At 43.8% G+C, this 12,767-nt stretch overlaps 2 protein-coding genes across 4 annotated transcripts in view; both read right to left on the reverse strand.

The window, feature by feature from the left end:
* The window catches only part of LOC108238004 (bromodomain containing 8), a 23,432-nt gene extending 22,251 nt beyond the window's left edge, over positions 1-1,181 (reverse strand). For all 3 annotated transcript variants that reach the window (XR_001808663.3, XM_017419796.3, XM_017419795.3), the window contains exon 1: positions 1,145-1,181. Coding sequence is in view for 2 of the 3 variants with exons in the window: in XM_017419796.3 (XP_017275285.1) it covers positions 1,145-1,163 (19 nt within the window). In the remaining variant the exon portion in view is untranslated. The remainder of the gene's footprint in view (positions 1-1,144) is intronic.
* Positions 1,182-5,327: 4,146 nt separating this feature from the next.
* gpc4 (glypican 4) overlaps positions 5,328-12,767 on the reverse strand; it is a 37,557-nt gene continuing 30,117 nt past the window's right edge. Inside the window, exons 3-9 of the mRNA XM_017419797.3 lie at positions 10,590-10,987; positions 9,509-9,674; positions 8,836-8,966; positions 8,597-8,743; positions 8,377-8,501; positions 8,119-8,291; positions 5,328-8,023 (exon numbers count right to left, since the gene is read on the reverse strand). Of these exons, the coding sequence (XP_017275286.1) occupies positions 7,812-8,023; positions 8,119-8,291; positions 8,377-8,501; positions 8,597-8,743; positions 8,836-8,966; positions 9,509-9,674; positions 10,590-10,987 (1,352 nt within the window). The 3' untranslated portion in view covers positions 5,328-7,811. The remainder of the gene's footprint in view (positions 8,024-8,118; positions 8,292-8,376; positions 8,502-8,596; positions 8,744-8,835; positions 8,967-9,508; positions 9,675-10,589; positions 10,988-12,767) is intronic.

Here is a 12,767-nt window from a genome sequence, read left to right on the forward strand (position 1 = left end):
TCATCAAAATTAAACGAAATAAACATTTGAAATATATGAGTTTGTATGTAATGTATGAATATAATATACAAGTTTCACTTTTTAAATGGAATTACTGAAATCAATCTACTTTTTCATGATATTCTAATTTTATGACCAGCACCTGTATATATATGTACACATACATACATATACATATATACACACACACACACACATACATTTTCCTCTCACAACAAATCATTGCAGATTAGATGTTCAATGTTTTGTTTTCTGGATAATTTTCTTTTTATGATTATGTAACTTTCAGGGTTTACTATAATTATCAAAACTACCTTTGAACAGGGTTTAGAGTCACAACCTCACAATATGGAAAAACATAACCTTGCAAACCCATCCATGGCTAAATCTAATCATGGTAAACATTATTATATGCAGTATATAGAGCATATATAATGTTGATTATTTGTATAACAATGTAAAACTACGTTTAAATGCAGCCTACAATGTGGGCACTGTCTGACACGTTAAACTGTACAACATAACCTTATATAGACATCAATTATGTCATGATTTGTATCACATCTGTAAACAAACTGGAGTATAACATTCTTAGTCTTAAATATAAATTAGAAAAAAAAGTATTCAGCCCATATTTTCTGACCATATGCATATCATATGGTGTCTATATTTACAAAAAAAAAGTCTTATTAAGAGAACAGTGTATAAAAACAGGCAGAAGATGTGGGTACTGTAAGGTGGTTTGGGTACGTACAGACCTCTCTACTGTTAGCTAACATTAGGTAGCCTTTGAGCAGAAAACATTTACTGTTAGACAATAATAGCTTTTGTTTTTAAACCGAAAGTTAAACACAATTTATCAGCATACAAAATCTTTAAATTACCTGTAACCCATAATTCGGCAATGACAATAAAACACCTTTTAACCACTAAATAACGAGCGTTAGCTTAGCGATGTCGATTGGGGGAACACATTCATGAGACACACAGATATTCAGGCGCTAAAACAGTTTGTTTGGCAGCAAGGTCGCTGCGTCTTCATAAACCTGTTAAAATGCTAGGTTCTCGTTACGTTTCACACCAGAGATGTTTTTTTTATAATCAAATATTACGTTTAAACTGGAAAATTAAAAACATTACTCACTGCCGATACCGCTCGCCATTGTTTTTTTTTTATTTTTTTTTGACCAAACAGGATCTTAGGCACAACTTCCGCCGGACGGTTTTTAGTGGTGCACACAACATATACCGTATCCAGCGACTACAACCGAGTCAAATAAACTAAGATGCTGCTTTTTATTTCAAATAAACTCAGTAAAACTAATTTTATTCCTTTTTCTCATTTTCGATTGCGCCTTTAAAGGTTCTCAATATCATTTATCCATCTAAAGTGTTTAATTTAAAGGCAAATGAGCTCTTATTTTAGTTTTGTTAGTCTTTCAGAAATAGATGAAAATCACAAAAGTGTGAGAAGCTCATGCGTTTTGTGTTTCCAATCAGCAAGACACACACTCTTGTTATTTCCCCATAAATTTCAAGTTGTTATTTGTTCAAATAATATGAATTTATTGACAAGAAACAAAACAGGGGAACACGCATCTCCTTGATAGGGAATTCAGAGCAGTTAAAGTCAGCTTATATAATCAAAAACTGGCATGTTTTTATTGTTATCAAGGTAAATGGTAATAATAACAATAATATTAAAGTAATTGTACTTATCTTTAGGTTGAGGGTATTCTAATTTAGTTTTTATGATGTATGTAATCATATTACTGTCATCAAATTAACAACACTTCCTGTTTAGAACCCATAAATATCAATACAGAAATAATTTCACTTTTTCCTGTTACTCTTCATTAGCAGTTGTTTGTCTATGAGGTCCTTCTGTTCAGGGTTGAAATTATGTCACTGACTTGGCCATTATAGTGAATAAAATCATTTTTCTCTTCATGGTTGCTTTTTTTTTTTGTTCTTTATGTGTATATATATCTATTTCAGGTCATGCATGAATTGATATCCACTCAGTCTCGCTGAAATTTGCAGAACTTGGATGACAGCGCATCCCTTTACACAGGTTTCTGCTTCTTAAATGTTTGATCTGGTCGTTCTATTCTTGAACAGTCTTCTTTTTCTGATTATATACTTTGATAACCAATATGTCTACTTCTCATGAATAAGTTTTTAATCAGTTCTTTTAAAGTAGTTTAGCTCAGCAGTGTTTTGCGTTTTTTTTATTTCTTTTTTTTTATAGTGAATTATTCAGCTGGACCCAGTCCAGTCCTCTCTGCTCTCTCCTAACAAATGACCCTTTTCACCTGCTGCTGGCTTTCTGCATCAGCTTGCATAACGACGACACACTTTGATTCAACTCCACACTTCTCGTGTAATAACAGCTGACAACGTAAAAGTAGAAGAGCGGAACAGCTTCAGACCCTTAGGTGAGCAAAGCTCTTCAAATTTGTATGCAACAACCTCCTGCAATGACCTTTAGGCAACAGGCTGGCATGATAATTAACAACTTCTATGTATGCCCAAAAGAGAAACACAAGAATCAAGCTGTTTGCAGGAGCGCCCATTTGGAGTTCTGGCCCTTTTGAGCTGGCCCAGCCTAGGTTCTGAGCTTTTGCATTAGGCTGCCCGGCCTACTTCCAGTTCGATATTTAGAACCACCCGGGGTTCCATGAGGGCCGACTCGAGCTGCAGATTTGATGTCAGCAGACTGGAGGCCATCGATGGGTTCACTGGTCATATTTTCAGCGACTGCTCCTTTCCGCCATTTCCTTAGCGACTTGCTTTTGTTCAGTTGTATGAAAGAACTCCTGTTTATCGGTCAGAAATACGGCAGCGAAGAAACCAGCAGCAGTGCCCTGGTCAAAGGACGAGGTGCTCTTATTCCTGAGCTTGTTAGTGGAGTACAACCCCCAGAAGGAGCTGGAAGGAGCCAACGAGAAAATGTTCCGCGAGGTGTCAGAGCTGATGGCGCAGCAGGGCTTCAACCGCACTTTGAGACTGTCGGGGAAAGCTGGGAAAACTCAAGTGCAATTAGAGAGCCATCAAAGACAATAATGGCAGTAGCAGAAGAAGCTGAAGGGACTGGTGGTGGTTTGCGCCATCGCCAATTGATGCAGGGGGATTCCTAAAAAAAATAATGAATGAATTAGCTCGATCTGACCCAGTTAGCTGTAGAGCTACCGTTTATTTAATGGATTAAGAACATGTAGAGCAGGGGTCTCCAATCCTGGTCCTCGAGGGCCACCATCCTGCAGGTTTTCCTTTTTTCTCTGCTCCAACACACCTGTTTCAGTGGTTAAATCACCTCTTCATGTTCTGCAGAAGCCTGTTAATCACCCATTGATTCAAATCAGGTGTGTTGGAGCAGAGAAACAAGTAAAACATGCAGGATGGTGGCCCTCGAGGACCAGGATTGCTTGCCTCTGGTGTAGAGAAATACATTAAACTGAGACTGAGTAAAGATGCATTGTGCCAGATTATAGCTTTTTAGCTAGATTCCATCTGCAGCCCCTGAGTTAGGCAAGAAAAGAAACTAAAGAAGTAAAAAATGAGTAAAAACAAGTACACAGAATCCTAATTCGTACAATAAAGGACTCTGATCTGACATCGTTCGTATTTGAATTAAAAGTTAAGAGTCGGTGCTGACAAGTTTGAGTTCTTAAAAGCCATCATTTTATTTCTCTGTAGTTCGTGCTGCTCTTCAAGTCAGTGGGGAGCTTGTTCCGATCCTTGTATGAAAAAGCTGGTTGTCCACAGGTAGTTTTCCGTTTGGGAATACTGCTCTCCCGTATAGAGGTGGTCCTTGTTCCTCAGAGCTCAGAGCTCCGATGAAGAAAAAAGTTGAAGAGACGGAGGTGCAGCTCCTCGTACAATTTGAAATAGCAAACGTAAACTTAACAACTTAGGTCTAAAAGTATATTACAACGATGATATTGCGGGGATTAAAGAGCTTGTTCACCCAGAGACTCGAGAGGCTTCAGAGTTGCTTTGTTTGCTTGAGACCAAAATGAGAAACAGTAACGTGACAGAATCACTGCATCCAGTGTAACTAGCCCTTCTGTTTCAAGTTTTTTTTTTTTTCAAAAAAGCTGGATGGTATCTAACATGAAACCCAAATATTCAAGCTCGATTATTATCTATAATTTCTCCCCTAACACTTATATTTGGGTAATCCTTGTGTTTTGGTTTATTGGTAAACTACACTATAACTGTTTTTCCTACACTGAGAGTATAAAACCGGATTCATTTAGCCATGATAACCATTTTCTCCATGGCAACTGATAACTTGGCCACCACTTCATCAAATCAAAATCAAAATCAAATCAAATTTTATTTGTATAGCACATTTCAGCAGCAAGGCATTTCAAGGTGCTTTACATAATTAAAGAAAAAACAAAATAAAAACAGCATGTGACAATGAATAAACAGTAAGAAAGAGACAAACATCAAAAACCTGCACTCTAACCCTAATTTAGCCATAAGCAACTCTAAACAGGTGGGTTTTAAGTTGAGATTTAAAGGCACCCAGTGTTTCAGCTGTTTTACAGTTTTCTGGAAGTTTGTTCCAAATGTGTGGTGCATAGAAACTGAAAGCTGCTTCTCCTCGTTTGGTTCTGGTTCTGGGGATGCAGAGCAGTCCAGAAGCAGAAGATCTGAGGGGTCTAGACGGTTGGTACAGCGATAACAGATCTTTAATGTATTGTGGTGCTAAACCGTTCAGTGATTTATAAACTAACAACAGTATTTTAAAGTCTATTCTTTGAGCTACAGGGAGCCAGTGTAGGGACTTTAAAACTGGTGTTATGTGCTCTATCTTCCTGGTTTTAGTGAGAACACGAACACATCACGCATGCAGAAGGCTGGATGGAGCGGCTTCCCCAGGATATGATCTGAACGACTGATTGCTTTGTCCTTTTCAAGAGCTTGCAGGTACTGAGACCTTCTGTCTGCAGGCGCTGGTTGGGTCCCTGAACATCCCGTCTCAAAGGCAGCTCATTGTCTTCAGCGTCCTCTCTGGTGACCTTGACGTAGATGAACGCTTCTACTTCCGTAGCTTGGGTTTGGACCCAGGCATCGCCCACACGTCTGACCCGGCGGCTCGGTGTTGCTCTCGGTTCCACTTCTAGTCAAACCTGAAAACATCGAGTGCGACCTCATGCTTTCGGCACTCGGCGTTGGAAATGACGCTTTTGTGTTCTCTACGGAGGCCATCTTGATCCGAGGTGACTGCAGACGTGGATGTTCTTCATTAAAGTCCATTCGGAGGTTCATGAGATGTTTTGCTAACAGACAATAAAACAAACTGTCCACACTCATTTAAATATTGGCAGTCTTTATTTCCACAAGACTAAGAAATGTTTAATATACATTTTTTTTTATTACAATTTAACATCTATCTCATCTTTTTTCCTTTCATAACATTTTAGGAGATACTCTGGCAAGTAAAAATCTGGTGTACTGTTAAGGCCTCTTTTAGAGACATCTAAAAACGGCTGCGCTCTATTTACACTTCTTTTTTTTCTTCTTCTCTCCATTCTTTTCAGTCAGTCACTCTTTCATCAGAAAGTGAGTCCTTTCTCTTCCTGTGGGCCAAAAGGCAGCTGGAAACCTTTTCGAGCCGACTGTCCAACTCGACCTTTTTGAGACTCGAACGTCGTCGTCTCCCCCCCCCTGGGGACCGAACGGACGTCCAGCCGGGTCGGAGGACGCCGCCGCCACCGCCGCCGCCCCTGGCCTGCACGCAAAGACATTCACCATCGTCACCCGAAACGTTTCCTCTGACGCTCAAAAGTTTCTTCCACGTACGAGACCAACTCTTCCAAAGTGACACCCTCGCTGAAATGTTTGCGGAAACCAAAAAAATAACGCCGACTGAAGCTGCCGGGGCCCCGATTTGTGATTCTAAGGCTTCAGTCTTTTACGTGGTTTTGCATAGATGTTTCATCAAATCCTTCAAAGTCAGATTCTTTGCGTTGAGGCAGAGCTCGATAACCCGAAGATGTCGTGTAAGATAACTTAACCTGTCAGTTTCAAAACCAAGAGTTTGTTTCTTATAAGGCTTCTAAACAACGTCTAGAAAACTTACACTGCAGAAACACGCGGACCCTTTTATCTCGTTAAAACATTTAAACTTCTAAAATATGATCTGTGCAATAAATTACTTTGAGAAATTAAGTTTCCAAAACCACATTGTGCGTCCAAAAGCACAAGGACAAGATATTTGGGACAATACGTCGATTCCAAACGGATTCCATTAAAATACAGACATAAGTTACTGTACAGAAGCAAAGAGAGGCAGCGTCACTTCAGATTTGAAAAGGCCAGGTAGAGCCACTTACAGAGCCGACTATCTTCATCGTGCTTCAGGGAATCTGTGCAGATGGATCAGAACTTTAACACCTATGGTCTTCTCTTTTTGTAGCCATGAAAAGATGCTAATAGTGTACCAAAGTCGGAAACGCGTCTCGGCCTTCCACCTGGAGGTGAGATCACGCGAACGGGCGGACCGAACGATTCGGAGTGAGCTAGCTGACGCTCAGACGGGCCGTTTAGAGATAAACGGGGAGGTTTGGGAATCTGCGCCGTCTTCCACTGGAGTACCAAATATATATCTTCATACCAAAAATAAGCTAGAAAAATTACACTCCCTCGACATAAAAACCCTGTATCAAAATAATCTGAATCCTCCTCTCTTTCTCTGGTTTTTTGATGTGAAAGGCTCTGAACATCCATGTCGTCGTTTTTCTCTTTTAATAACGTGAGACCGCATCGAGTCAGGTCGTCCGTGCTGAACTGGAACCTGCAGCACGAACGGGTGGGGCCGGGGGGTGGGTGGGCATTCAAGACTTCGCCTTCCTGTGGGGGTCAGAACAGGGGGGGGGGCACCTGCCACGTATCCAACTCTGCCAGACACTTTCAGCTCAACGCTGTTAGCTTTAAAGCATACGCACGAGGTACGACTTGATCCTTTAACTGCTCAAGCTGAGGAGGGGAAACTAAAACTCTAAGGAGGTGAGAAGGTGTGAAAAGAAGCACGTTCGGGCTCTCGCGGAGACTGATTCCACCTGTGGGTCAAACACAAACACCCGTGCTGCAACTCGTCTCCTGGTATCGCTGAGAGACGAGCTCAGCTCTTCGTCCTCCGAAACCGCTCCTCGACCGAAAGCAGGAAGCAAGTTTCACAACTTTCGGAACGTAAAACGAAACAAAAAGGTGTGTGCGTTTATAAAAAAAAAAAAAAAAAAAAAAAAAAAAAAAAAAAAAAAGAACTAAACAACAAAACAAGCTGCTGTGAATTATCAACATTCGGGGCAGCGTTAAATTTCTTTTTTGCATTCCTGTCGTTCCTTTCATCTCTGAACAAACGCGGGAAACGACATCCTCGGAAATATGAAGACGTCCCAAAACAGGCGGTTTCTATTTGACCAAACACGTTTTCTTTCATGTCGATCAGATGGCAATCACCCCCAACAAAGGCACAAATACAATCATGATAACAAATTGCCAAAATGAGACAATTATACGTTTGTTATGCTGCAAGCAGAACCACGAAGCAGCTCCAAAAGAGCCAATAAAGTATAGATTTATCTAAGGGAGCGGGTAGGTTTCTCTGGCAGAAAATCGTACTGCTGATGTCCTTACAAACATACAAGTAGTTAATAGTGAAGTTACTGTAATATCAAGAAGAGTTTTCCCCACCCCACCCCTTCCAACAGCGGACAGTCTGAGGTCCTGAAGGCAGTCTCTTTAAAGTCTCTCTGACGTTCCGATTAATCCCGGTCCTTTCTGTTCAGATCGTTTTATCTCAGGTGGGGCGCGAGCAGAGCCAGGGCCAGCCCGCAGAGCGCCAGCGCCATGCTGCCCGCGGACGCGCCCGCCGCACCGCCCGGACTCCTGTGCACCGGAACCACTTTGACTTTGACGCTCGGTGTGGTGGGGAAGTACATGTCTGTGTCGCACGACGGGGAGTCGCAGCCGCTGCCGCTCTCCTCTCCTCCGCTGCCGTCCTCATCTGTAAAATTAAAACAAAGCGATCAGAGAATTGGACCGTGAACTTGAATGTAAAAAATATATATATAAAAGAAGAAAAGAAGCTTTTTCCCTCACCGGTTTCAAACGAGATGTCCGTGCCGCTGTGTGCTGCTTTGAGCAACTTCGTCATGTCCCTTAAAACTGAAATCTGCCGGCGAATCACGATGTCAGGCTTCGTTATGTCCACCTCCACGTCTGGGTTTGACACCTGATTGGCCAGCCCGTTGCCAATGACAACTGACTCGTACCTGTGAGCAATAAGCGTCTGTGTTCGCTCATATAAGCAACAGAGATTTTGCGAGCGCGTAAACACAGATGGCGTTCTGGTCTCACCTGCTTTTTGCTGTGCCGTTCCAGCACTCGTCGCCGGGCGCAGTCCTCTCATCTGCGCACACCGTCTCCGGCAACGTAGACCAGAACTTCTTGGCGTGTTTCAGCTTCTTCTTCACCTCACTTGTCTGAGCGGTGCACACACAGAGACCTGATTATGCAACCAGAGAACCCCCCAAATTCAGAAGCTGTCTGCCGTGCTTTGGTTTTCTCGGTTTCTTACCAGTCGATCCAAACTGGTACCGGCAGCGGTCGTGGGCCTCGCCTCTGGACTGTAAGGACGGAAACGACCGGTAAAGCTCGGATCTTTCACAGAGCGCTGGGCTCGGAGGGCAGCGATTGTTTTAGGCGTCCCGCATCCTTGGAAAACCTGCAGAAAGAATCAGAGCGCTGAGTGAAACTGAACTTTTTATTATAGCTTTATATATTAAAAAAAAACAAAGGGACTGAAACGATACTGACTTTTTGTGACACCTGCATGCTGTTCTCCTGCATGTTCATGATGGCGTCCGAAATCTTGACATCGATGGGCTCCATGACGGACTCAAAATTAAAGGGACCCTCAAGCCTCTCAGCCAGATTCAGCATGGCGTCTGAAAACCAGAACGTAACAATTTATGTTTCTTTTTTTCCTTTTAAACAGTCAAAGGTGTTGTTTCTAAAAATCACCACTAGGGGGAAGCATTTTACAAGCGTGAAACTAAGCTGCAGCGAAATTAAAACTACTAACAAAACTTTTCCAGACACTAACAGTTTCGGCAGCTGTCTTGTCTTTTAAGACACATATAACATAAAGAAGTGTGGTTATGAGTCCCACCCTGAGTGTAATGAAACAGACCGAGGTCTATGTTTACATAAAACAAGAGCTGCTTTTATTCTGCGGCCGACAACACGTACATACCCCTCCCTCTGCCTTTACTTATACAATATACTGAACACTGAGGGACATGTTTGTACACGGCTTTTAACAATACAGGCTGCTCATTTTCTATATGTGTGCTTGTTAAACTGAAGTATAAGACGTCTCAATAAACTGAGATGTTCACGTTTCGGTAAAGCTGGATTTGATTTGATAAAACTAATGATGCATTAACAAGGGCTGCAGGAAGTTTACGTGTTCATTGGTGTGCTTTACCAAGGAAGTTGTTCCATTCTGCATCCAGGTCAGCCTGGTTCGCCAGACACCCCCGCATCACGTTCAGGCAGTAATTCTGGCAGGGCTTCAGGGCCACTTGGCCCGAGCAGTAGGGACAGTACAACATCTTCATGGCCGCCCGAACACAGCTGGGAGACGCGCTGACCTGGAGGAGGCAGGAGGCGGTTAGCAGCCGGTTTCTCACTCGTCCAACTCAGTCACATAAACTATGCTGTCAAAAGTATTCGCTCGCCTCCCTTCACACACATATATGAACTTGAGTGACATCTCCTTCTTAATCCGCAGGGTTTAATATGTGTCCTTTACAACACTTTGCACTCGGTGATGGACGGCTTGGACGCAGCTGCTCGGCTATGGAAACCCATCCCATGTTCCTGAGCTGATCTGAAGGCTGCGTGATGTTTGGAGGTCTGAAGCTGTTGACTCTGCAGAGCGCTGTGACCTCTGTGCACCATGAACCTCAGAGTCCTTTGAGCCCGCTCTGGGATTTTGCGTGGCCTACCACATCGTGGCCGAGTTGCTGTTGCTCCGAATCGCTCCCACTTTGTTATAACACCACTAACAGCTGACTGTGGAATATTTAGCAGCGAGGAAATTTCACGACTGGACTTATTGCACCATATCGCGGTCCCACTCTGGAATTCACTGAGTTACTGAGAGTGACCCATTCTTTCACAGATGGTTGTAGAAGCAGCCTGCAAGCCTAGGAGCTTGATTTTATACACCTGTGGCCGTGGAAGGTTTGGGAAACCTGAATTCAATGAACTGAATACTTTTGGCAATATAGTGACCTTGTATTAGGGAAAAAAAAAAGCTTGACCATTACTTTTATAAGCCAACTAAACAGTATAATCTAATCAGCAGTGAATCACTGACTAAGATGGAAAAAACATGTCAAAGCAGAGCAGTCAGAGAGGCTGCGTACTGCAACCACAGCTGGCTTTTCTGAGAAAGATATGAAGTCATAGACTCTGAAGGGAGGGATAACAGGGAAGTGATGGGAAGCAGACTGACTTCTAAGGGCTTTTTTAATAAAGGAAAAAAAACCCCAACTACTTACCGTAGAAACCTTATTCACCACCTCTGGCATGAGAGCGAGGCCCCGCACAAACGTGCGAGCGGCCACGAACGCTCGCTTCAGCTGGATGCGGAGCTTGCGGGGCACGTCGCCGAACGGCTGCAGCTGCTCCGTGTGCCGGCTGACGCACTCCATGTAGGCGTCGCTGAACTCGTACTGCACGTTGACCAGCCGGAACATCCTCTCCAGAAGGTCGTCCCAGAAGTCGGCGAGCATGGACTCCAGGTTGACGGCGGCGGCGCCTGACGCGTAGTACCGCGTCAGGGACTCGAAGAACTTGCGGAACAGGTCCGCGTTGCGCTCGTACATCGCGCCGTACGTCCGCATGAACATGTTGTGCAGCGAGCGCTTGGCGTTTTCCAAAAGCTCCCGGAAAAACTCTGTGGGGACGAGAGGGAACGTGGAGGTTGGCAAAGAAACAAACCGTAAAATGTTGTTAACATACAGCAGACGTAAAACTGAACCTTACACAACTTTTATTAAAGAGCCCAAACTGAAACGTTACATTTACACAAGTTTGTATTTTTTTGCTACAACACTGGAAATTATGTTCAGGTGCTGCCCAGTTCTCTGTCACAGCTGACATGTTTCTACACCTTGACTGGACACGATTTAAAAAAAAAAAAAAAAAAAAAAGCACACACCTCTCTAAGGAAGGCAAAAAAATAAAAAAGGACCTGCCTGCAGAGTTCAGAGACAGGACTGTTGCGAGGAACAGATCTGAGGAAGGCAACTAAAACATTTCTGCAAAACGGTCTTCACAATTCACAGGTGGAGGAAGACAAAAGGAAGGAGGACAACCCGGACTGCAGGCCTCCACAGATATGGGCTGTATCTCGACAGAAGCCTCTCCTCACTACAGGCCTCAACTCTAAATGTTATGTCTAGAGGAAACCAGGCAACGCCAACCCCCACAGTGAAGCATGGTGGTGGCAGCATGATGCTGTGGGGTGTATTTTAGCAGCAGGGACTGGTCAGGGTTGAGGGAAAGCCGAACAGAACGATGTACAGGGATATCCTGAATGAAAACCTGCTCCACAGAACTCAGGACTTCAGACTGGGCTGAAGGTTCACCTTCCAACATGCAAGGGACCCGAAAATGTCGCCTCTAACAACCTCCATCCAACCTGATCGTAAGAGGATTTGTAAAGAAGCATGCCAGAAAACCCCCCAATCCAGGTGTGCAAAGCTTGTTGCATCAAACCAAACCAAACAAGACTCGATGCTGTCGCCGCTTCCAAAGGGTGCTTCAACAAGAGCTTTGAACTGAGGAAAATAACGAATAAATAAGTGACTGTAGTGGCAGGTTGCAACAACATACTGGAGAAAGTGAAGAGTCTGAATACCTTCTGAAGCTGTTATAAATACGTTTCCTCATGAAGGGATTAATACATGAGGCAAGCTGAATCTGTGAGGTAACATCTGAGTTAGTAATCACATTGTGCAAACAGGCGTCTGTATATCACAGCTACAATGCTGCACGTTTTAGGAAAGCTCGAGTGTTTGGCCGGCCACCTTTTTGCTATTTGACCGTGGGGGTTTCCCCCCCCTCACCCTCAGAAACCCCTCTTTGCCCGCGCTGATACGCAGGCGGCGTCCACAGAAATGCGTGGAGCAGGGCAGGTGCGTGGAGCTCAGAGAGCAGCGGCGCTCTGCGCTCCTGTGGACCGTGCTGTCTCCGCACGTTAATGTGCTTCAAAAACTGACCACCATCAACGGCATTTTTTTTTTTTTTTTTCCTTTTCTCCCGTTGCCACATTCCATTCGCCTTCCTTTTCTGCCAACTTCTCTTGGACTGTCCTTCAGAAGCATTTTCAATAGGATTACTGAATAATGCGCCCCCCCGCCTCTCGTTTCGCATATATAGACCTGCATCTCCCTCCCTCCCCTGCTTTCACTTCATCAGTTCCTTCAGAGAGCTCTCTTCACTACAGACAGGGAACAATGACCTACTTCATCCTGAGGAATGTCCATCACCCCCCCACCCCCACTAACACCACCACCTCCAATAATCCAGGCCTCTTCTCCCATGGACACCCCCTCCCCCTCAACCCCCAAACTTTCTTAATCTGAACAAAATGAGAATTCCACAGAGTCTCTGAAAATGTTTCACCTTAAATTTCACACGAGCATACACTGCCCCTCCGCCCCCTCCTCTTT

Source organism: Kryptolebias marmoratus, linkage group LG9 (genome assembly GCF_001649575.2).
Source record: "Kryptolebias marmoratus isolate JLee-2015 linkage group LG9, ASM164957v2, whole genome shotgun sequence".
NCBI lineage: Eukaryota > Metazoa > Chordata > Actinopteri > Cyprinodontiformes > Rivulidae > Kryptolebias > Kryptolebias marmoratus.